The sequence below is a fragment of the Pseudorca crassidens genome, chromosome 15 (genome assembly GCF_039906515.1).
Source record: "Pseudorca crassidens isolate mPseCra1 chromosome 15, mPseCra1.hap1, whole genome shotgun sequence".
Classification (NCBI taxonomy): domain Eukaryota; kingdom Metazoa; phylum Chordata; class Mammalia; order Artiodactyla; family Delphinidae; genus Pseudorca; species Pseudorca crassidens.
This window is the reverse complement of record NC_090310.1, coordinates 30,250,909-30,276,657: the sequence shown is the minus strand read 5'-3', so window position 1 is coordinate 30,276,657 and position 25,749 is coordinate 30,250,909. Positions and strand designations below refer to the sequence as shown.

The window sequence follows — 25,749 nt, the reverse complement described above, 5'->3', positions numbered from 1 at the left end:
TTTTTGGCACCAGAGACAGATTTCATGGAAGACAATGTTTCCGTGGACGAGGCGGGGGTGGGGTGTGCTGGGTGGGAGAATGGTTTGGGCGGTAATGTGAGCGATGGGGCGCGAGCGGCAGATGAAGCTTCGCTCGCTCACCTGTGGCTGTGCGGCCTGGTTCCTAACAGGCCACGGACTGGTACCGGTCTGTGGCCTGGGGGTTGGGGATCTCTGTTGTAGAACAATACAGACTTAAAAGGTTTACAAGAGACCCAAGTGTGCACTGATCCAGGGTGAAACCTGGAAGTTATGCATTCAAATAAATCCCCTGCCCACCCACTGGTTTTCTATTTTTGACTGTGGTTTCCTGAAATAAAATGCAGGAAAAATTCCACCTGTTGGAAGGTTCTGTTTATTTAGTTGGGTCCTGGTTGACTGTTTCCATAACTTGAATGGAAGGTCTTATTATTGTTGTTCTTGCTGTTGTTATAATTATCCAAAGCAAGTAGAAAAGGATGCCCGTTGTACTTCCATTGTTTTGATCCTGTTTTACGCGGGTTGTTCTCTGGGCAACCCTCCAAACCCTCACTCTGTCCACCTCTGCAGTTTGCCCAGCCTGTGCCCCACCGCTAACATGGATGTGGTCTCAGATCAGCTTTCTAGTTTGGAGAGTTTTGAAGGCCATGGCTTGAGCCTGCCCACCCTTCCCTGACATGGGGTCCTCCGTCCCCCCCAGCCTTTTCTCCTGCCACCTCCGCAGCCACGGAGCACACACGCGCCGACAGTCACCTCCACCTCTCAATGCCACCAGCTTCCAACTTCCCCCTCCCAGGCATCCACCTGGTCACCCCCTTGAGAGGCAAACAGTACAGAGGTGCCTGACTGCCAGGGTCCAAATCCCGGCTCCAACCTCTGAGTAGCTCCTCGGCTGTCCCTAAGCTACGGAACCTCTCACCGCCTCAGTCTCCACTTCTGTAAAATGGGAATGCCCACAGGAGCCACTGCCGAGGGTATTCGATTAAAAAGATCAAGTGAAGGTAGCAGGTATGTAATGCCTGAAACACACACCATGCTCAGTCATTGTGAACAGCTGACAGTCTCACTGTCACTCAAAACCGTTCCAAGGAGCCAAACTGTAAAATTCCCCCTCTGACCACAACCTTCTCTCTCTCACTCCCCAAGGGCTGACTTTTCAACTGTGCAGGGATCCCCCAAGACTCCTGATCTCCCCATATTCCCCCAGCCACTCCACTTTCACCAACGAAACTTCCTTATCCTCAACGTGAGTATTTTCTGGTCAGTATCCATCTCGCTCCCTCCACCCGCCAGGCAGAAGCCTGTTATCTCAAGAGGAGGAGGAGAGAATGACTGATGGAGAAAGGAGAAATGAGATCACCTAAGTCAAGGTGGGGAGGGTCTAGCTGGGCTTCTGTTTAAATTTAAATCCACTTTCACAGTTCTGGGCCCAGGACATGCCTTGTCCCCCACCTTGGAGGGAAACCCGGTAGGTTCTCATGGAATGTGCTTGAAAGTTACCCGAGAAGGCCTTAAAATGCACGCAACACTGCCCTGGACCCGGGACATGCAGATTCAGATCTGGAGTGGGGCCTGGACATGAACTTTGCAAAGGAAAAGCACTGTTCTACCCTGGATTCACAAACTCCAGTCCAAGGGCCAAATCTGGCCCACTTCCTATTTCTGTAAATAAAGTTTTATTAGAACGCAGCCACGCTCACTCAATCGCTGGCAAAGCCGAAAATATTTACCCAGAACTTGTGCCAATCCCTGCTCTGGATGGGCAAGAAGAACTTGGTGATAAAATTAGGCTCCATTCAAAACAAACCAAAATGAAGCAAACTGTCACTCACGGCCTCTTCTCTCCACCCGCACCCCCAAAAAATCCCCTTTCCAAAGCTGCAGGGTGGGAGCTGCCCGACTGGCAGAAACAATGGATTGTGCTAGAGGTCAGAGCAGTGTTATCTCTGGGGATGGTAGAGGGCCAGCAACTGGGAAGGCGCACAAGGGGGCCGCCAATGCTGGAGGTGCTCCGCATCTTGACCTGTGTGGGCATGTGTATAAAAATTCATCCAGGGCTTCCCTGGTGGCGCAGTGGTTGAGAGTCTGCCTGCCGATGCAGGGGACATGGGTTCGTGCCCTGGTCCGGGAAGATCCCACATGCCGCGGAGTGGCTAGGCCCGTGAGCCACGGCCGCTGAGCCTGCGCGTCCAGAGCCTGTGCTCCGCAACGGGAGAGGCCACAACAGTGAGAGGCCCGCGTACTGCAAAAAAAAAAAAAAAAAAAAAAAAAATTCATCCAACTGTGGATTTAGGATTAGTGCCCTTTCCTGTATGTATGCTACACCTCAATAAAAATTCTGATCGAAGCCATTGACCAAAGAAGAATCTCTGCAAGTCACCCTAAAATTTCTACACGAGCTACAGCCCAGCAACTGCACTCCTATTTGCCCAAAGGAGTTGAAAACTTACATCCGCACAAAAACCAGCACACAGATGTTTCTAGCACCTTTAGTCATAGTTGCCCCAGATTGGAACCAACTAAGATGTCCTTCAATAGGTGAATGGATACATCATAGTACATCCACACAATGGAACGTTATTCAGCGCGAAAAAGTAATGAGCTCCCAAGCCATGAAAAGACATGGAGGAACCTTCATGCATATGACACCGTAAAAGAAGCCAGGCTGAAAAGACTACATACTGTATGATTCTAACTCTATGACATTTTGGAAAAGACTTAGCTATAGAGATAGTAAAAAGGTCAGTGGTTGCCAGGGGTTAGGGGAGAGGGAGGATGAATAATTGGAGCCCAGGGGATGTTTAGGGCAGTGAAACTAGTCTGTATGATACTGTATTATACATTTGTCAAAGCCTGTGGAAGGTACAATACCAAGAGTGAACCCTGATGGAAACTATGGACTTTAGTTAATAATAATGTACTGGCTCATCATAACAAATGGATGACACGAATGCAAGATGTTAATAATAGGGGGAACTTTGTGGTGGGGAGGGGCTTATGGGAATTCTCTGTACTTTTTGCTCCGTTTTTCTGTAAACCTAAAACCGCTCTAAAAAATGGACACAGTTTGGGGGCGGTGCCCTGTCTAGACAGAGTAAAGTCGGTGGTGGGCGTGGGGAGGACTGCATCCCACAGGCACCATACGCATCCCCCTTCCCACAAACTTCTAAAGCACGTTTGATTTGGGGCCGGGTGGGGGAAGGTTGATTTAATCCTCAATTCAGCAGTGATCTAATAGTCTCTTTAAAAGTTGCCCTTTATTGGTTTCAAATACTTTGAAGACTGACTTCCTCATCAGACGTCCTATTTTAAATTCTCTTTCAGACACTCTGCAAAGCCTTACGCTTTTCACTGTAGCAAAGGTCTGAGGAAAGATGGTATCTTTTCTCCTTGCTTCACTTTGCTACGAAAATAGCATCTGAGATGATGTCTAGAATTTGTTTCAAGATAATCCGGGGGTGGGGAGTGGATGGGGGTGAAGACGAAACAGGCTGGTCACGTGCTGATCATGACTGAGCAGGGCAAAGGGAATACCAGGGTCATTGTTCTCTGTACTTTTATGTAAATTTGAATTAAAAAATAGAACAACAAAGAAATGATCAGAGGCAGCCTCAACTTTGCATTGAGGCAAGACACGTTTCAGAAAAAAAACGAGCCCATTGATATTCTGGGGGCCATCTGTGGTCCAAATAAAAATAAATTCAGACCTAAAAATCCCCAGTTGAGTAATTGGCCATTACAGTTGAATGTGTGAGAAAATTCCAGAAAGCAGGTCCTTTCGTCTGGGCTTACCAGTCCCTATGCAAAAAAAAAGGGCCACCACTCTCTGTGGAGTAAAAATGCCCACTCTGGCCCCTACCTGGACAGTGGGTACAGTGGAAGCCAGAGAACCCGGATCCACATTCATGCTCCATCCTTGCTGCATACATAGTCCTGGACAGGGCACTAAACCACTCAGAGCCTCAGTTTACTCATCTATAAAATGGGAGAGTTACATTTAACCTCAGACGTCCAAGGCCTCTGGGATGAAAACTACCTAGGATGCCAGACCAGAGGGGGCCTCAGGTCGCTGTGGTTCATGTCACTCTATTTATTGTTTGATTCATTCACGGCCGAGATCTTTGAGAACAGGAGAGAGTGAGAAAAAGCCTCGGCAGTGACGATCTTTTTGGATGTCTTCCGTTAGATGTTTTTCCCTGTTGTTGAAAAGAAGTACGATGCTGTTATTTATTTCTGCAGCCCCGACACCCACTTAGAGTCAGGTGGCTCTTCTGCTAACAGCAGCGTAACACCAGGAAGACGTGGGAGGAAGGGGACTCCGAGGTGTGATGGGGAGACGGCTAAGACCACATCTGCCCAGCCCTCGGCCCATCCACCTGCTCCCCACGCGCCCTGGAGCCTGTTAGAAATGCAGGATCAGCAGCCCCACCCCAGGCCCCCTGAGCCCCAATCTTCATGTTAACAAGACCCCAGGTGATCTGTATGCTCACTGCCATCCAGGGGCCCTCCCTTGTTCCATTTTCAAGATAAACTCAGTTCGGGGAACAAAGCAGGAAGGAAGGAAACCACACCCAAAAAAGCAGAGGACCCTATGAGCCCTTCAGAAACCGTGTGGGCCTGGCTAACCCAGGGCGTGCGCCATGGGGGCTGGACTGTTCTTCTCTAGAATGCTCCAGATGCAACAACAGCTCCGTCATCCTTCAGACTCCAACTTCTTGCTTCAAATGACAGCACATCCTCCTCCTCCCCCGACATCTGGGCCCGGGACGGGCAGGTTTAAGGCTGTTGGGATGTCTGAGCAGATGCTGATTGCTAAGTCCTCATAGCTTTGATTCAAAGGTCGGCACAATAGAGGTTTGAGTGTGGAAGCAAATAAAAGAACAGACTTCCCTCTGGTCACTAAGTCTTCCCTCTAGTTTCTGTTCTTTCTTTCTTTTTAGAGAGACACCCCAACTTTATTGGCTGGGTATGCGTGGCAGCAAAACGCCGGCAAAATGTCAGCGGGCCCCTGGCCGCTCGGCCCTGGATGGGCCCTGTGCAAGGACCCTCACCTCTCCCCTGGGGGCACCCAGGCCAATTCCCCTACCTCCACCCCAGCTACTGCTCACTGCCCTCTGCTGCTGCTGCTGGAACCACGGGCCAAATTCCTTAAAGATCCAGAGTTTTCAGAAGAAATGGGAAAACAAAAGAGCTGAAAACAAGCCTTCAAACAAAAACGTGTACATGCATGTCCACGGCAGCAACATTCACCATCACCGAAAGGTGGAAACCACCCAAATGTCCATCAGCGGACAAGCAGATGAGCAAAACTTGACCTGTCCACGCAATGGGATGTCACTCAGCCATAAAAAGGAATGAAGCAGATACCTGCTACAATGTGGGCGAACCTTGAAAACCTTAGGCTCAGGGAGAGAAGCCAGACACGAAAGCACAGATACCGTATGATTCCACTTAACCTAAGCTACCGAGAAAAGGCAAATTCATAGAGACAGAAAGTAGAATAGAGGCTCCTGGGGGCTGGCGGGAGGAGGAAATGGGGAGTGATTGCTCCATGGACACAAGCTCTCAGTTTAGGGTGACGAAGCGGTTCTAGAGATGGATGGTGGTGACGGTGACACAACAGCGTGAACGGACTTATTGCCACTGAGTTGAAAATGGTTAAAATGGTAGATGTTTTTGCTAGGTATATTTAACCACAACTTAAAAAAAAAAACATGAAAAGAATTATTGGAGTACTGATGCATGCGACAACATGGAAGAACCTTGAAAACACACTAAGTGAAAGAAGCCAGACAGAAAAGGCCCCATATTGTAGGATTCCATTCTTGAAATGTCCAGAATAGGCCAGTTCATAGAGACAGAAAGCAGATTACTGGTTGCCGGGGGCTTGGGGGAACAGGGAGTGTCTGCTCAATAGCTATGGGGTTTCCTTCTGGGGTGATAAAAATACTCTGGAATGGAATAGTGATGATGGCTGCTTAACATTGTGAACGTCCTAAATGCCATTGAATCGTTCACTTTAAAATGGTTAAGGGACGTCCCAGCGGTCTGGTGTTTAGGATTCAGCACTTTCACTGCCAAGGGCCCAGGTTTGATCCCTGGTTAGGGAACTAGGATCTCACAAGCCACGTGACGCAGCCAAAAAAATGAATACATAAAATAAAATGGTTAAAAACGTCCCTTTGACGCTATGTGTATTTTACAATTTAAAAGAGAAAAGAAATGGCGGGAGAAAAGACGCGGACTTCACTGGCTCTCCTTTAGAGAGAGGGGTTGGGCGGTGAGTAAAAGGTCCTGGGTACAAGTTCAGAGACAAATTAGCAGATTCAAATCCCAGCTCCACCACTGAGGACCTGTGTTACCTTGAGCAAGTGACTTAACCTCGCTGTGCGTCAGTTTCCTCATCTATAAAATGGGATAATAAGAGTCAGGGATGCTGAGTTGCACAACACCAGGGGGCATCATTCAATCATAGTCCGTGTGAATCGTGTTCCCTGGAGTAGTGCAGTGCACACATTGGGAAGTACCGAGTGCACGGAGCTGCCGGGAAGATTACATGAGAATCATGATGTACATAAAGGGCTGGGGATACTGCCTGGTGGGCAGTGAGAGTTCAGTACCAACTATGAACAGAAATAATTGTGCGTTTGCCCTGGGGGCTAATCATTCCGCCACCTTCCTGTTATATAATGCAGTGCTTCTCCACATACAAACCACCCGGCTCTCTTTTTAAATGCAGACGCTGATTCAGGAGGTCTGGGATGGGGCCTGAGATGCATTTTAATGAGCACCCAGGTGATGCTGATGTTGCAGGTCCATGGACCACCCTCGGAGTAGCAGGGAACAGGGGAAAGCAGTCACTGCGGTACCCATTTCCCAGGGCTGTTTTAACAATGCACAGCAAACTGGGCAACTTCAAACACCAAAATCACGTTGTCTTAGAACCTGCCTTTTTCGCTGTGCTCAAAACAACAAGGCAAAACAAAACAAACACCAAAATCTCTGTCTGCAGGATTGGTTCCTTCTGGGGGATACTCTATCCCAGGACTCTCTCCTACCTTCTGATGACAACTGGCACCCTTGGCCTTCCCTGGCTTGTAGCTGCCTCGCTCCAACCTCTGCCTGTGTTGTCTCATGGCCTTCTCCAAGTGTTTGTCTTCACATGGCCATCTTTTTATAATGACACCAGTCATATAGGACTAGGGGCCCACCCTACTCCAGGATGACCTCATCTTAACTAATTACATCTGCAAAACCCCTATTTCCAAATGAAGTCACATTTTGAGGTACTGCAGGTTAGGACGTCCATATATCTCTTTCAACCCATAACACCCGCCTGGGGACAAATGAGCCCAAAAAAAATAAGCGAGGTTGGAAAGGGACAGAGAGCCATTTTGCAGATGAGTCGGGAGCTCAGGGAGGTGAAGTGAACTGGCCCAGGGTCAGAGCAAAGAAGCAATTGCCCAGGTGATGCGCTGCTGGAATCAGGTGCGTGCGCTGCTCTCCAGCTGCAGGCCCTGGAGAGAACTGCCTGCCCATGGAAGGACCATCTTTTCTGATTTGCACGGAGGAGGTGCATTATGGGCTAGCAGCTGCTCTGAGTGGCAGAATCAGCCACGCTCAATCTCAGCCCAGAGTTTCATAGCTGCCCCTCCTGTTGGCTGCCCCGATGAACTGCAGGTCAACTGAAAGGGACCCGTGCTTGGTGACAACAGTGAATCCCCAAAATACGTCCACTAAGAGATGCTATCAGCCCTGCTTGATGCACTTCCTAGCCACAGAGCCAGAGAGCTGGCACAGGAGAGGAAACCAGACTGTGGCTTCTAAACTCCATTCTCCAAAGGAGCCAGGGCTGCTTGGAGAAGTGGCGATTCCAGGCCATCCCAGCTTGATGAGGCTGGGACATCGGAACATCCCAGGTTGCAAGGAAGCTGTCAAAGACCATGAGAGACAGGTCAAGAGACTCAGCGGCCAATGGGTAGAGCCTCCCACTGGCCAAAGATGGGACAACTTGAGCAGCAATAAGAATGTTGTAGCCCGTGAGTCATGTGATGCTTAATCAGAACCCTCAGTGGTCCCTTATGGGGGATGCTGGCGAACAAACTCATCCCTTGAAAGCGGAAAAATGAAGAGCAAGCATCAAACGTTTATTATGTCTTTTCTCTGTAAAGTGTATCTTGCAATGACTAAATATTTGAAGAGGGGGAGTTTCTCGTTCTGGATTCCTTCGGCTTACGAATGGAGACAGAATGATAGCGTTAGAATGCCACCATGCTGAAGCCCCTAGTGCATTCAAGAGAAGCAGCTGAGGGCTTCCCTGGTGGCGCAGTGGTTGAGAGTCCGCCTGCCGATGCAGGGGACACGGGTTCGTGCCCCGGTCCGGGAAGATCCCACATGCAGCGGAGCGGCTGGGCCCGTGAGCCATGGCCGCTGAGCCTGCGCGTCCGGAGCCTGTGCCCCGCAACGGGAGAGGCCACAACAGTGAGAGGCCCGCGTACCGCAAAAAAAAAAAAAAAAAAAGAGAAGCAGCTGAGGACAACCAGGCATTGGGAGCCCCTGATGGAAGAACTCACCCCCTCCCTTGAAGTCAGCTGTGCCCCCAAAATATCACACCTGAATCTCACCAAGCTCAAGAAACATAGGGAACAAAGGCAAAGATTGAAGGACACATCAGGGTTGCGATCAGCAATTTTCCAGACTGTGAGAAGCTCTACAGAACAACAAATCAATTGCAAAGGGGGAAAAAAATGAGAGAGAGCAAGGAGAGGACTGGGAAATCTACAGATGAAAAGGGACCTAAGAAATCCAGCCACCAATTGCAAAATGTGGAAGATATTCAATTGTGGTTCCAACAAATAATAAAGTTATGAGACAATCAAGGGAATTTGGACCCCGGGTATTTCTTGATTGAAATATCATGGGAATTGTTAACCATTTTTAAAGTGAGAAAATGCTATTGTGGTTTTGCTTTTAAAAACCAATTCTTGTCTTTTAGAGATAACATCACAATATTTATGTTTGAAGTGATGTAATGTCTGGGGTTTGTTTCAAAATAATCAGGGGGAGGGGGAGAGGCAGGGTATAAATGAAAGAAGATCGTTCAGGAGTTGATCATTTCTGCAGCTGTGTGATGGCCACATGGGGCTCATTTATATTATTCTATTTGGTATACGTTTGGAACTCTTTAATAATTTTTTTTTAAGGAAGCAGACTACTGCCTTTCGAATTCCAGTTCTGTCATTTACTGTGTGACCTTAGACCAGTGACTCAACCTTTCTTGTTCAGTTTCCTCACCTGTAAAATGGGGATAATCACACCTACTTAACATCAGGGCCTGGAGTACAGTGTCTACATCTGTAGACACACATGCATTTGTTCCTTTTTTGGGCTGGGATCTGTAAGTAGCCAGCCTCTGAATTGGCCCCCATGATCCCGACCCCCTGGCATTTATACCCTTGTACAGTCCCCTCCAACAATGCATCACTGGGGCTGGTCTGCATGACTGATAGTACACATTAGAAGTAATTGTTTATCATACCTGATATTAGGTCACAAAAGACACTGTGGCTTCTGTCTTGGTCACTCTCTTTTGCTCTCTCCCTTGCTTTCCCTGGGGGAAACCAGCTGCCACGTTGGGAGCAGCCCTATGGAGAGGTCCACATGTCTAAGAAACTGAGGCCTCCAGCCAACAGCCACATGAGGGAGCCCTCTTGGAAGCAGCTCCTCCTGCCCCAGTCAAGCCTTAATATGACAGCGGCCTCATGAGACCCTGAGACAGAACTATCCAGCTAAGCTGCCCCAGTTTCCTGAGCTTTAGGCACAGTGTGAGATCATAAATGTTTGTTGTCTGAAGCTGCTAAGTTTGGGGTAACTTGTTATACAGCAGTAGCTAACACATACAGGCTCTAATGTTGAAGAGTTTAAACTCTGTATAATCCACATTATGTTTTGGCCGGTGGTTTCAAAGGGCAGAAAGGGCAACGAGAGTCAGCTTTCTCCAAGAATCCGGGTGATAAAATGAAGAGTTGCAGTCTTACTTGAAGACAGCTGGTGGTGGGGGGAGATCACGAGGGCAGCTGCAGTTACGCTCACCTCTTTTAACCAGGAGACTCAGAGTTATTAACTGAGGGCGAGAAAAAAGCAGAGAGGCCAAGGACTGATTTTTCCAGAAGGTCAGAGCAGAAGTCAGCCAGCAGGAAGGCACTTAGAGCAGGTGGTACCTCAGGGAGGTTGAAGGAGGTAAGAAACCTGTATTCCTGTTTGTCGTCACCCTCACTCTGAGTGAGATGCTTTTTTTTTTTTTTTGCACTGGAAGCAGAGAGTAGAATTCACCTATTTAATGTGCTTTAGCTACTAGATTCTGCTCAACAGTGGGCAGGATCTGAAGTCATCAAATACCCTTAAGTGAGGTTGGGTCTGTAATCTGGCTCTTGGGAGCATCGGTTTCCTCATCTGCAAAATAGAATCCTGTCTTTCCCTGCATTTTTATTTTTGACCATTTTAAATTTTAAAAAAATATTTATTTATTTTCCTTATTTTTTTGGCTGCGTCACTTCTTAGTTGCAGCACATGAGATCTTCGTTGAGGCGCCAGGCACCAGGGCACATGGGCTCTGTAGTTGTGGCACGTGGGCTCTGTAGTTTGCAGCACACAGGCTCTCTTGTTGAGGTGTGTGAGCTCAACAGTTGTGGCATACGGGCTTAGTTGCCCAGTGGCACGTAGGATCTTGGTTCCCTGACCAGGGATCAAACCCACGTCCCCTGAATTGGAAGGTGGATTCTTTACCACTGGACCACCAGGGAAGTCCCTTTTTTGACCATTTTAATGTGTCTGGAATCAGGATGCATCCACTAAAGGATGCAAATATTAATATGGTGTTTATTCCCCACCCCCAAGAGCTATAACTGAACCAGTGTACCTTCAAATGATAGCATCTTATGCAAACTATTATACATAGAATAAACAATAAGTTCCTACTGTATAGCACAGGGAACTATATTCAATATTATCCTGTGATAAACTATAATGGAAAAGAATATGAAAAAGAATGTGTATATATATACACACACATGTATAACGGAATCACTTTGCTATACAGCAGAAATTAACACAACGTTGTAACTCAACTATATGTCAATAAAATAATTTTTTAAAATGATAGCATCTTAGAAACAAAGAGCCTTACAGGTTATTTAATGAGAGAATTGAATAAAATCATATTAATTCATTTAGCAAACACTGTGGGAGCCTCATTAAACTAGTTTTTCTTCTTTAGAACAGCCTGTGACACTTTAAAAAATATCTGTGTTTGCTGGCAACAAAAGGATGTTCCAGATGCAGTCTGACCAGTTTCTGCCTCAAGATTTGGAAGTGGCTCCTCTCTAAGGAGCCTGGGTTCTTTGAGCAGCAAAATGCAGGTAAGATGTGGTGGAGGGCAAAAAAAGTGCCCAATCTGGGCCACCTTTAGTAGTGACAGAACTTGAAAAAAAGGCCTTTTAGAACACAACATCATTTCTGCAGCATTTCTGCCAAAAATCATGACCTGGATCTAGTCATGAATAATATAAGACAGACCCAAGTTCAGGTACATTCCTCAAAATAGCAAACCTTTACTCCTCAAAACTGTCCATGTCACGAAAGACAGAAAAAGGCTGGGAAAAGCTCAAGAATAACTAACTGCAGGGACTTCTCTGGCAGTCCAGTGGTTAAGACACCATGCTTCCACTGCAGGGGGCGTGGGTTCAATCCCTGGTCAGGGAACTAAGATCCCACATGCCATGCAGTGTGGCCAAAAAAAAAAGAATAACTAAATGCAATGGGTGATCCTAATTGGACCTTGAACTGGGAAAAAAAAAATTACAATAAAAGACATGGGAATATGGACTGAAGATTAGGTAAGTGTCTCATTTTGAATCACTGTCCTCTGTTTATGTAAGAGAATATCCTGTTCGTAGAATACACATTGAAGGATTCAGGAGGAAGTGAGCATTATATGTTCATTTTACTCTTAAACACTTCATAAAATAAACACACACACAGCAAAGTGTTAACAATAGCTGAATCAAGGTAAAGGACACGTCTCAGTTCTTTGTACTATTCTTGCTACTTTCCTATAAGTTTGAAATTATTTCAAAGTAAAAAGTTTTTTAAGTCGTTTTAAGGACATTGCTTCCAAACATGATTTTCCAATTTAACATATTTTGTTGCTATATTTTACAATTCTTTAACCTGGGGTCTCATCAACCACTAAAATTCCCCATCACCCTGAAAGCAGTAAGTTTTGTAATTGCCGTGCATGTGTGTTTATCGTTTGCAGGATAATTCGATATTCAAAGTGATGACTAAAATGGAAATTGCAGTTTAAATTGTCCAACAACATAAAATTAAGTTCATAGTCAACTTAATTATAGATGCTTTAAACTGATTTTCAAAATTGCTTAAGAAATAAGGCAGTTTGAGAAATTGGGCCTAGAGCAACGGCACCACGTTTATTGAACACCTATTATTTACCAAGCACCAGGCCAGATCCAAGCGAAGTACAGTGAACCAAATGCACCAAGTCCTGCCCTCATGAACATCACTGGGGTGGGGGGCATGTGGGGGAGGGAAGCAAATGGGAAATTTCTTTTTTTTTTCCCCAACATCTTTACTGGAGTATAATTGCTTTACAATGGTGTGTTAGTTTCTGCTGTATCACAAAGTGAGTCAGCTATACATATACATATATCCCCACATCCCCTCCCTCTTGCGTTTCCACCCTCCCTATCCCACCCCTCTAGGTGGACACAAAGCACCGAGCTGATCTCCCTGTGCTATGTGGCTGCTTCCCACTAGCTATCAATTTTACATTTAGTAGTGTATATATGTCCATGCCACTCTCTCACTTCATCCCAGCTTACCCTTCCCCCTCCCCGTGTCAAGTCCATTCTCTACGTCTGCGTCTTTATTCCTGTCTTGCCCCTAGGTTCATCAGAACCTTTTTCCTTTTTTTTTTGATTCCATATATGTGTTAGCATATGGTATTTGTTTTTCTCTTTCTGACTTACTTCACTCTGTATGACAGACTCTAGGTCCATCCACCTCACTACAAATAACTCAATTTCGTTTCTTATTATGGCTGAGTAATATTCCATTGTATATATGTGCAAATGGGCAATTTCAACTCAGTCTGAAAGGTGTCATTAATGGGGTAAGCAGAGTCATGATCAAAATATTCAACATGGCATGGCCACTATCCTGTCAGAATGGACAGTGGTGCAGGGTGCCCCCAGCTGCCCCTGCTATTCCAGGTGCTAATCCTTTAGTTATGAGGGCAGGGTATCCACAAGGCTCTTGGCTATTTCGTGACATTTTAGCAAACCCAAGAGGTGGGCACAACAGCTGGCCACCAGGCTGGGGTAGACACGGGGGCACTTGGGGCTGACAGGAGGGGCACCTAGCTCAGAGTAGGGGATGGTTCTTAGTGATGAGGATGAAGATCTAAAGGACATGGGGTTTCTTTTGCAGGTGATGAAAACATTCTGGAATTAGACAGTAATGATGGTTGCACAACCTTTGGAATATACCAAAGGCCACTGAATTGTAGCCTTTAAAGTGGTAAATGCTATGGTATATGAATTATATCTCAATTAAAAATAAATGAATTTTTAAAAAATACTTTAAGATCAGGTTAAATTAGGAGTTTGGGATTAACATATACACACTACTATATATAAAATAGATAACTAATAAGGACCTATTGTATAGCACAGGGAACTGTACTCAATATTTTGTAATAACCTATAAGGGACAAGAATCTGAAAAAGAATATACATATATCTATACACACACACATATACACACACACACATATATAGTATAACTGAATCACTTTGCTTTACACCTGAAACTAACACAACATTGTAAACCAACTATACTTCAATAAAATTTTTTTTAAATTTTGTAAAAAGGTAATAGGGATTTGGACACACACAAAAAATATTTTAAGATCTAAAGGACAAATTTAGGCAGCAGAGAGTGAAGCATATAAAAGGCCAGGGGATGAGCAGGAACACGGGGGCTCAGGGTAAGTGGGCTAGGATGGCCATGTACAGCCTGACCCCCAAGGTCGGGCTACCGCAAACAGGCCCCTCAATCAACTTCAAGAGGTTTGCGGAGAAAACTACAGCATTAGAAATTCCAACTCAAAGCTTCTTGCGCCTCTGGAAAGCCTAGTAGAAATGCTATTGTTGGAGTATTGTTGTTTCTTCCCCATTGTCCTTGAGGGGTGGCGATGGGGGTGCTGCAAACTCAAGGTACTTAGAGGGCTGAGCTGGGGTAGGAAATAAGTCAGCTCGTCGGGTGAGAGCTGGGGCTCACCCTGAAGGGACAGGTCCACCCTTCCAAATCTAACAGCCATTCACAAGAAGTCAGCAATCCAGAGTAAAGTTAAAAAAAAAGATTTAATTGCATATTACTAAGTGAAAGAAGCCACTCTGAAAAAGCTGCATACTGTATGATTCCAACTATATGCCATTCTAGAAAAGGCAAAACTATGGTGGCAGTAAAAAGATCAGGGATTAGGGTGGAGGGAGGGAGTGAACAGGTTTTTGGGGGGCAGTGAAACTATTCTGTATGATACTGTGATGGTGGATACATGTTATTATATTTGTCCAAACCACCAAGGTACACCACCAAGAGTGAACCCTAATGTAAACTATGGACTTTGGGTGATGGTGACGTGTCAATGTAGGTTCATCAATTGTAGCAAATGTTTCCTCTGGCAGGGGATGTTGATAATGAGGGAAGCTATTTGTGGGAGGCGGGGAGGAGGGTATATGAGAAATCTCTGTACCTTCCCCTTAATTTTGCTATGAACTTAAAACTGTTCCAAAAAAATAAGGTCTAAAGTATTTTTTTAATACTTTAAAATATTTAAAAATATTTTAATTTAATGTTAAATATTTAAATGTAATATTTAAAAATAATACAACAAAAAATGTATCGAGGTGAAATTCACATCACATAAAATTAACCATTTTAAAGTGAAGAATTCAGTGGCATTTAATACTTCACACTGTCGTTCCAAAACATTTCCATCATTCCAAAGTAAAACCCCACACCAACTGGGCAGTTTCTCCCCATGTTTTCCTCTCCACAGCCCCTGGCAACCACCAATCTGCCTTCTGTCCCTGTGGCTCATCTATTCTGAGAAAGTCAGATTGCTAATGTGACCTGTTCCAGTATTTAAATATAAATTCACATTCATTTAAAATACCTCCATGGCCCAAGAGAGTACGTCTGAGGCTTGGAGTCAGTCGGCTGACTGTCCCTTTGCACTTCCTATTCTACAGTATTTTACGATCTGCGGGGGAGATACATCTGTACTATAATGCCAGAAAAAATAAGGATCCATTAACACGATCTCTGGCTGCTTCTGAGTCATTCTGGAAGCCTCCTTACTCCTGTAATGAGTCAGGAGTGAGTCATTGGCCGTGGAACACCCAAGGCTGAGCCCCTGTGTGAAGAGAATTTCCTTAGGGCTGGAGTAGGGCCAGACCCAGGCCTTTCCCCTTGGATTCCAACACGAATTTATTGAGCTGGTCTTTACTGAGGAAACGTCATTAGCGTCACTTGCCAGAACATATAGCTGAGCCTTGTATCAACACCAAACCCCACTCCAATGAAGGTGAACACACACACACACACACACACACACACACACACACACACACACACTCCCTACTTAATTCAGAAATAGACAACCTAGAAAAATTCGCCAAGTCACTCGGAGCACAGCAGAATCACGTTGCAGGACACTTTCACACCCATCTCAACACCTACTGAGTCAAATCTTCAGGGATGGAGACCCTGAAGTTTTGGCCCTTTGTTTGCTGAGTTCCTGAGGGATGCTGATGAAGTTGACATCTCCTGGGAACGCATGTCCCACAACCTGCATCTGGAACCCACCACCTTCAACCATCTCTGTCCAATCTCAGAAGTCCCAGCAGCTGGCAGAATTTGGACAAAGACCAATTTGAGCCAAGATCCCATGTGTGTCCCTGGAGTCCAGCCAGTCCAGGCCACCAGCATCTTTCACCCTGACCCCTCCACCAGCCCGTAACAGATCTCCCTGCTGCTGTTCTTCCCCTACAGGCCACCTGGCAGTCACGGGCAGCTTTCTCAAGTGTCAATCAGATCATACCTCTCCCCTGCTCAAATCTCTCCAAAGATTGCCCATCAAAGCAGACAAAATTCCAAATTCCCATCAGAATTTTCAAAGCCCCCACATCCTTTCCCTAACAAATCTCCAAATGTCTCCTCTCCTATTGTCCCACTTTCTACACCCTAGCCTGGTTCCAACAATCCCTAGAATATGCTCCCACCTCAGGGCCTTTGCACCTGCTGTTTCCTCTGCCAGAAGTCTCTTCCTGTGCATCTTCCCGTGCCTGGCTCCTCCTCCATATTTGGGTCTCAGACCAAATAATGCACCTCCTCAGGCCTCCTCTGACCCTCCCCTAGAATCTAAAGGGGCCTCAGCCCTGGCCGCCTTTTTCATGGCACTTACCACTCTCTGATGTCACTTTGTTTAGATATTTGCTTATGTGTTCACCATCTCTCCGTGACAGGAGAAAGTCAGCTCCATGAAGGCAAGGACCAGGCCTGTCTGGTTTTCTCTGGGGCCCTTAGAACAGTGTTTGGCACGCAAAGGTCTTTGAAAGGTTTTGTTGACTTAATGAATAAACGAATGAGTGAAAGAATAAATCAGTGCTTCTCAAATGGAAGTGATTCAGGGTTCCCCACCAGCAACGTCTGGAAACATTTTTGGTTTTCACAACTAGGGGGCTGCTACTGGCATCTAGTGGGTAGAGGCCAGGATGCTGCTAAACATCCTACAGTGCACAGGACAGGCCTCCACAGCAAAGAATGTCCAGCCCCAAATGTCAATAGCATCAGCCCTGGAATAAATGATTGAGTGAGTTAAACGCTCCAGGTCCACACAGTCCAGCTGTGCTCCAATACTGAACATCAAGGAACCAACTTCTGACCAAAGTCTCCTTCTGGTCCCAAATGCCTTCCCCAATTGTGTGGGTCGTAGTTTAGAAGAAATCTCCCTTTGGTGACTTTACTGCTGGCGCTGCTTATGCAATCAATTTCATGGTAACAAGAAATATAAATAAGGGGAAGTAAAGCAGCTGGAGATGTAAGGGGTTAATTTCAAAACATGTAATCCCTCACCCTAATCAAAGAGAACTGAAAAGAGGGAAGAGATATGGGAACATATGTATAACTGATTCACTTTGTTATAAAGCAGAAACTAACACACCATTGTAAAGCAATTATACCCCAATAAAGATGTTAAAAAAAAAAAAAGAGAGAACTGAAATCTGTCTAGTTCCTTGATTCTGCGGATTATTTTCCTTGGTAATCATGAACCTTCCTTAAATTTAAACCATCAGCCATTGGTGAGACCTGCTTATGTGTCATTATTTCTATATTTTAAAAATAGATTTTAGAGTGGGAAGAGGGGCAGCATGACTTGTTGCCCAAAGTCACTGGGGACAGGGGTCTGGGCGACGGATCCAGAGGCAATCAGACTTATCAAGGCAATCAGACTTCCTAACAACAAAGAAAAACCAAAATTATTCTTATCTGTTCTGTGTGTTGTAGCACAGTGTGTGTGTGTGTGTGTGTGTGTGTATGTGTGTGTGTGTGTGTGTGTGTGTGTGTGTGTAGCAATTAGAGATGTGCTTGTGTTGATTTCTGGGAATAATGGACGGCCACCAAGGTGCATCTGTACCATCACCTGCCCCCCTCCTTCCTTGGCCCCCGCCCCACCAGCTTCTCTTGGGTCAAACACAGAGGTCTCAGACCTCTGAGTTCCCTCAAATGCAAATTTAATTTCTCCAAATCCAAACCCCAGAGAGAGCAAGAGAATAATCTAAATCAGGGTTCTCAACCGGGGGCAATTTTGCCCCTAGGGGACTTCACTTGGCAATGTCTGGAGTCTTCTTTGGTTGTCACGACTGTAGAAGGCAGTGTCACTGGCTTCTAGTAGGTGAAGTCCAGGGATGCCGCTGAGGTCCTACAATACACAGGACAGCCCCCACAAAGAATCACCCAGCGCCATGTATCACAGTGCCGAGGGTTGAGAAAGCCTGATCTAAAGAGTGGGCAATTCCACATTCTCACGTACACAAGGAAAATATAAAGTACTCCTCAGAGGAAGCACACGACGGAAGGCCTGAGAATGCCGTTCCCAGGGCAGAGCCTGTCCCCAAGCATCCCTCCCTGCAGGAGCATCTGTGCCCCTAAGCACAGCATAACCTAAGATGCAACTCCAGAGCCGGATCTAAGGGTTCAAATCCCCACCCCACAATTTCACAACTGTGTGACGTCGGGCCAATCCCTCAACTCTTTCCCTCAATTTCTTTCATCTTGAAATTGATAAAAATCATAGTATCGACTTCATAGGTTTGTAATACAGCTTAAATGAATTTTATGAGTAAAACACTGAGAACAGTGCCTGCGCCTAGTAAGTGCTAGGTGAGTAAGTGTTTGCTATTGTTTTTCATTCAATCTAACTTCCCCTAAAAAGCAGCCAACAATTTCATCTGCAGCTCATTTTGAGGAACAGCTCTGGTATCCAACATGGGAAGATGAATGGACGGTGGGTGACTTCCTGAAAGACAAAATGTTATTCTACTTGACAGGCTAGATGGGGATTTGCAGGGGCAGTTTTGATTCTATGTGATTTCTGCCTTGGGTCCTGGCCCCACTAACATGTGACTCCCAGTGGCACCTGACACCAGAGAGTGGCATTCCCCTCAATTTAATGCCCACTGTGCTGAATGAGGACCAACCATGGAACACTGACCAAACCCTGCCAATACACCAGCCCTGACAACTGAGACCAAAATCAGATCCAATAACTCTGCCTGGGGCAAGAGGACATCATCCTACTTTGGGTGGGAAGCCATTGGAAACCACGACCTTTGGGTCCAAATGAATTTTGTGAAGACAGTGCCTTGAAAGCATAAACCAATCTTTCCATATGAGGGACAGTCTCCAGCTCCAGGGACAACCCCAGTGTGATGTCCTGTTGCAACTGAGGACATGCCTCTGCCCCAGCCCTGCCCACACAGTCAAGACACTGAAGTACACTTATGATAGCAAGTCCCATTTATGAAGGACATACAAGGTGTCAGGGGTCCTGCTGGATTCGTTACATACATTCGTCACCCAATTGAGCCCTCTGACGGAGCTAACATCATTCACATTTTACAGATGAGAAAATGGGGGATCCGGAGGTGCCCTGATTGGTTCAAGGTCACTGTGAGTGAAGGGTTAACATCAGGACTGCCCGCCTGGGAATGATCTGGGTCTCCCATGGCAGTGTCCAATGTGCCTGCTTGTGGTGTGGAACTGCCCCTGGGTTGGAGGATCTGTGAGCTGGCAAGCAGGCCTTGGACCTCGGTGAACAGAATCCTAGAAAAGGTTGGCAGGAAACAGAACTGAAGCTTCTATGCCTCAAGGTGACCCACAGTCTCTGGCTCTTGTCCCTGATAGCCCAACAGAGCCCCCGTAGTGACAGAGCACAAGCAGCTGTGTGTGTGGGTAGCCGCTGAGTCCCTCGATGAGATGAAGATGCTGTGTCTCTGCCTCGTAACCTTCTAGAGACCCAAGTAAACAGGTGTATATGAAAGCCTGTTTGTGTCTGGTGAGGCTGTCTGCCAATCTAACCCACAACCGCCGTTAGTTGGCTGGGGAATGGCGGAACCAAGATCCAAACCTGGGTCTGTCTGACCTCGAGTCCAGGCTTCTCCTGCTCCTCAAGGCAGCTGGAAGCCCAGAGTACTCACTAAAAGTTGGTCTGTAACGCAGCATGGCTAAAACACAGAGTTACCATTTGGCCAAGCAGTTTTGATTCTAGGTTGATGCCCAAGAGAACTGAAAACATATGTTCATACATAAACTTGTACGTGGATGTTCACAGCAGTGTTATTCACAAGAACCAAAAAGCAGAACCGACTCCAATGCCCATCAACTTACGAAGGATAAGAAAAATGTACTCTATCCATACAATGAAATATTATTCAGCAGTAATAAGTAATGAAGTACATGCCAAAACATGGATGAACCTTGAAAACATTATGCCCAGTGAAAAAAGCCAGATGAAAGGCCACACACTGTATGATCCCATTTACATGAAATGTCCAGAATAGGCCAATTCAAAGGAACAGAAAGTAGATTAGTGGTTTCCAGAGGCTTGGAAGAGAAATGGGAAATGACAGCTTAATGGGTACAGGGCTTCCATCTGGGGTGATCAAAAATTCTGAAACTAGACAGTGACGATGATTGCACAACCTTGTGAATAGACTAAAAACCACACTGAATTGCATATCTTAAAGTGTGAATTTATGATATGTGAATTATATTTCAGTACAAACATACACTCACACATACAATATGACACCAAAAGCAAAGACAACAAAAGTAAAAATAGAGAAATGGAACTATATAAAATTTAGAAACTTCTGTGCATCAAAGGACACCATCAACAGAGTGGAAAGGCAACCCATGAAATGGGAGAAAATACTTGCAAATCATACATTTCATAAGGGCTTAATATCCAGAATATATAAAGAACTTCTACAACTGAACAACAACAAAAAATCCAATAACCTGATTAAAAACTAGGCAAAGGACTTTGGATAGACATTTCTCCTAAGATGATACACAAATGGCAAAGATGCACATGAAAAGATGCTCAACATCACTAATCACTCGGGAAATGCAATCAAGTCCACAATGAGATACCACCTCACATCCATCAAGATGGATACTCTGAAAAAACAGAAAGTAACAATTGTTGGTGAGGATGGAGAGAAATTGGAACCCTGTGCATTGCTTTTGGGATTGTAAAATGGTTCAATTGTTATGGAAAATAGTATGAAAGTTCCTCAAAAAATTAAAACTAGGGACTTCCCTGGTGGTCAAAGACTCTGAGCTCCCACTGCAGGGGGTGTGGGTTCAGTCCCTGGTCAGGGAACGAGGATCCCACATGCCACTTGGTGCAGTCAAAAAGTAAAAAAAAAAAAAAAAAAAGAAAGAAAGAAAAAATTAGAACTAGAATTATCATATGACCCAACAGTTCCACTTCTGGGTATATATCAAGAATTGAAAGCAGGGTCTTTAAGAGATAATTGCATATCTATATTCATTGCAGTACTATTTGCAAGGGCTAAAACGTGGAAGCAACCCAAGTGTCCATTAACAGACGAATCGATGAACAAAGTGTGGTCTATACACACAATGGAATATTTTTCAGTCTTTAAAAGGAAGAAAATTCTGATACGTGATACAACATGATGAACCTTGAGAATATTATGTTAAGTGAAAAAAGCCAGTCACAAAAAGACATATTCTCTAAGATTCCATTTACATGAAGTATCTAAATTTGTCAAGTTTAGAGAGACAGAAAGAAGAATGATGGTTGCCAGGGGCTGAGGGGAGGGGGGATGGAGAGGTGGTGTTTAATGGCGACAGAGGTTCAGATTTGCAAGACGAAAAAGTTCTGGAGATCTGTTTTACAATAACATGAATATATTTAACACTACTGAACACTTAAAAAAATGGTTAAAATGACAAACTTTATGTTGTGGGGATTTTTTTTCTATGATAAGAAAAGGTAAAAAAGAAAAAAAAAGTAGCACACTGGGGAAAAACACAGGCAGCATACCTAACATTTCCTCTACCTGCTATGGACTCACATCCTTCACTGATTCTGCAAGGTGCTCTCCCCACCACACTGCACTTCACTGACCTGGAACCAGGGACAGGAAGGGAAGGGACCAGGTCTCTATCCCCAGGGCTTAGCTAGCACCTGTACACAGATGCTGGGTAAATGTGTACTGAACAAATTGTATAGTCACCACGTGGGGAGGTCAGGATGGTACAAGTACCCCCATTACACAGGTGGGTCGAGGCTCAACAAGGCAAGGTGAACACTGTCCAAAATCACAAAGCCAGCAAGTGGTAAAGGAAGAAGTGGCCCTGAAATCCCAGACTCTTGTTATAGGGCCCCTTCCATCACTTCACCTCCCTTCAAAGTCAACCTGGAATCCATTTCAACATGGAATTGACAAATAACAATTCTCACCTGATACTAGTGATTCTTGTTTGGATCATGGATCCATTTGACAATGTAATTAAAGTTTGAGTCCTTTTCCTAAAGCAGCACACATGTGAAACTTAGATAATAGTTTACACAGGGTTCCTGAACCCTGTTAAGCCCATATATAGACCCCAGTTAAGAACGTCCTTTCCATCCTGCTATCTGGGTGACTTCATTTACGCTCAGGATTTAGAGCCATCCCTATATTCTTCTTGAGCATCAGAATCAACTAGAGATGCCCATCCCCTGTGAATCTGGTTACGCAGGTCCAGGTCTGGACCAGAAATCTGCATTAGGCACAGAGGATTCTGGGATGGGCAGCTCTCAAACACACACACAGCCATGAGCTGCTGCCTCCCCGATCTCTGCATTCAGCCCAGATGACGCCCCCAGAGCTCCCAGCCTCTCTTCCCTGCTGCCCATCACACCTGGCCATTAGAACATTCTACCACAACCCAATGAAGATGACTCTGGGCTCAATGTCTTTCCCCCATAAGTGCTCCTTCACCTGGGTCACTAGGCCAGAGGCCTGGGCATCACCCTTGACTATTCCCATCCACAGCCCACATCTTGATCATCACCAAGGCTGGCTGATTCTGCCTCTTCTGTGCCTCTGGGCCCCTCCACTTCCCTCCATCACCCCTGCCCGTGCCCTGGCCCAAGCTCCCAGCTTCTGCTTTGCGATTCCTTCTGCTCTTACAATCCACTGTCTATTGTGTAATTCTGATCATGTCACTGCATTGTGAAAATTCCAACTCTAGAATTGCACTGTCCAGTATAGTAGCCACATGTGGCTATTAAAATTAAATGTCCAAATGTCTGTCCCTCAGTCACACTAGCCACATATCAAGTGTTCACCAGCCACAGTGGCTGGTGGCTACCACACCAGAGAGCACAGACGTAGTACATTCCCATATGTTGTAATGGACAGTGCAACTCCAGAACTTCCCTTGTAAGCCCTTCCGGCGTGGCCCCAGCCTCTGCTCAGACTACTCTCCACTAAAGCAGTCTCAGCTCCCTAAACTCATGACCTCACCTCTAAGCCTTTGCATGTGTCCCCCCCTCGCTCCTCCCCCGCTTAGTTAACTCCTACCCATCCTTCAGGTCTCAGCTTAGCTGTCACTTCCTCCCCTGACCAGCATAAGTGCCCAAGCTTTTGCCAATCACAGCATTTAAAACACTGAATCAGGGCTTCCCTGATGGCGCAGTGGTTGAGAGTCCGCCTGCCGATGCAGGGGACACGGGTTCGTGCCCCGGTCCAGGAAGATCCCACATGCCGCAGAGGGGCTGGGCCCGTGAGCCATGGCTGCTGAGCCTGCGCGTCCGGAGCCTGTGCTCCGCAACGGGAGAGGCCACAACAGTGAGAGGCCCGCGTACCGCAAAAAAAAAACAAAAAACCCCACTGAATCATAATAGCCATGGGCATGCTTACACCCCACATCCCCACACCGACGGTTTGCAACCCGGGGCGAGTCTGCCTCCCAGGGAATGTTTGGCAGTGTCTGCAGACTCTACTGGTGGGATACTACTGGGCATCTGGTCAGTAAAGGCCATGGCTTTACTGCTAAATATCCTACAATGCACAGGACAGCCCCCACAGCAAAGAGGTATCTGGCCCCAAATGTCAGCAGTGTCGAGGGTGACCATCCCTGCTCCAGACCAGGCGACTCCACAGAGGCAGGGGGTGTGTCCTGTATACTGTATATCCCCAGCCACCAGCCCAGGGGGGCATACAGAAGGAGCTCAATAAAGACTGAACATATAATGCAGTTAGATGTTCTAGAAGATTCCCCAGCATTCCAGTTCTCTTATTGTGTCTTTTCTTAAAAACAATCATTGGCCATTATGATAAGCTCAATAATGGCCCCTCAATCCAGGGTCCTAATCCCTGGAAGCTGTGAATGTTACCACATACTGAAAAAGGTCTTTGCAGGTGTGATTAAATTAAGGCTCTTCAAATGGGGAGATTACCCTGGATTACCCAGGTGGGCTGTAAATGCAATCACAAGTAACCCTGTAAGAGGAAGGCAGAGGGAGATTTCACACAGAGGAAAAGGCGATATGAAATGGAACAGAGAAAGACTGGAAGATGCTACACTGCTGGCCTTGAGGGGCAGAGGAAGGGGCCACCAGAAGCTGGAAAAAGCAAAGAATAGATTTTCCCCAAGAACCTCCAGAAGGAGTGTTGTCCTGCAGACACTTTGGTCTCAGCCTAGTGAAACTGATTTTGGACTTCTAGCCTCCAGAACTGTGAGAGAATAAATCTCTGTTGTTTTAAGCCAACACTATGTCTGGCTGGCTGGAGCTGAAGCAGGGATAAGAATAAAAATTCAAGCCTTTGTCCATCTCTCCAGCCTCCTGCCAACCCCTGTCTTCTCCCCCACTACCCTTCAGACACAGTGGCTTTTCTCTGACCTTCCAAACACAGCCTGGGGCCCTTGAACCTGCTGTTCCTTCTGCATGGAAGGCTTCCTGCAGAGTCTCCCATGCATGGCTGGCTGCCTCTCATCATTCAGGTCCCAGCCGAAACATCACCTCCTCAGAGAGGCCCTACCTGGCTGCACTAAGGCAACTGGCCTCCCCCAATTACTTTCTCTTTCATCATCCGGTTGATTTTCTTCCCAACTCTTCTCACATTAATTATCTTGTTAATATCTTTGTTTGCCCGTTCAATGTTAGTTAGTCCCCTCCCCCCAAGACTGCAGGCTCCAGGAGGGCAGGACCTTGTCTGATCTGTCCAGGGTGTGTCCATTGCCCCATGCCTGGCACGCACCAGGTGCTCAATACATTCTGAATGAATGAATGTGAATGAATGCATTTGCAGCTCTGGGGATGCTTGCCCAGTGCCCAGTCCCAGCATACCTGATCTTGGCTTTCCGAAACGCCAGTTCCTCTTCGTTGCCAAAATCCAGGGACACATCCTCAGTATCGTCCACCAGGGCCTGGGGGACACCAAAGGCGGGTGAAAGACCCTTACGCGGTTCACAGGCCCTTTGGCCCCAACCCTCTCTGCTGGCGGGACCCCTCCTCTTCTCCACCTTCGGCCCATTTGGGGTCCAGAGCAGGCCCAAGCCCCGGCTCCCGCATCCCTCCTCCTCCTCCCCGCTTCTCCCAGCGCTCCCGCAGGCTCCTGGCGTCCTCGCCACCACCCTCCCATCCCCACATCCCCGCGGCCCTACCTGCTTCATCCCTCCCAGAGCCCACCTGGAGCCCACAACCCAGCCTCCGGCTCCACCTCTCGCTGCGGAAGGGCTGGGATGCCCGGCGGGCAGCTGCGGCTAGAGGCGCGGTGGGGTCGGAACCTGAGGCCCTCGGTGCGGCCTCCGCTCTGGTCTCCGGTGGGGGCGGGGCGCGCGGGGCCCAGAGCGCAGTCGCGGGCTGGGGAGGTGGGCTCTGCTGCCCGGGCGGGGGCGGGGCTTGGGAGGGTCCCTCGGCCCCGGGCTCGCTGGGGACAGCGCCTAGGAAAGAAAGAGCTGGCGCCCAGTGGAAGGATGGAGGGCGAAGACAGAGCGGAGGCAGGGAGGGGACGACACGGGCTCAGAGGAGGACTTGGGAACCGAGACCAGTGATCCAGG

At 46.6% G+C, this 25,749-nt stretch overlaps 1 protein-coding gene across 5 annotated transcripts in view; it reads right to left on the bottom strand.

Moving 5' to 3' along the window:
* Window positions 1-25,520, bottom strand: part of TVP23A (trans-golgi network vesicle protein 23 homolog A) — a 35,848-nt gene extending 10,328 nt beyond the window's left edge. For all 5 annotated transcript variants that reach the window (XR_010934952.1, XR_010934954.1, XR_010934953.1 and 2 more), the window contains exons 1-2: window positions 25,354-25,520; window positions 25,037-25,116 (exon numbers count right to left, since the gene is read on the bottom strand). Coding sequence is in view for 2 of the 5 variants with exons in the window: in XM_067706648.1 (XP_067562749.1) it covers window positions 25,037-25,116; window positions 25,354-25,362 (89 nt within the window). In the remaining 3 variants the exon portion in view is untranslated. The remainder of the gene's footprint in view (window positions 1-25,036; window positions 25,117-25,353) is intronic.
* Between the last annotated feature and the right edge of the window lie 229 nt (window positions 25,521-25,749).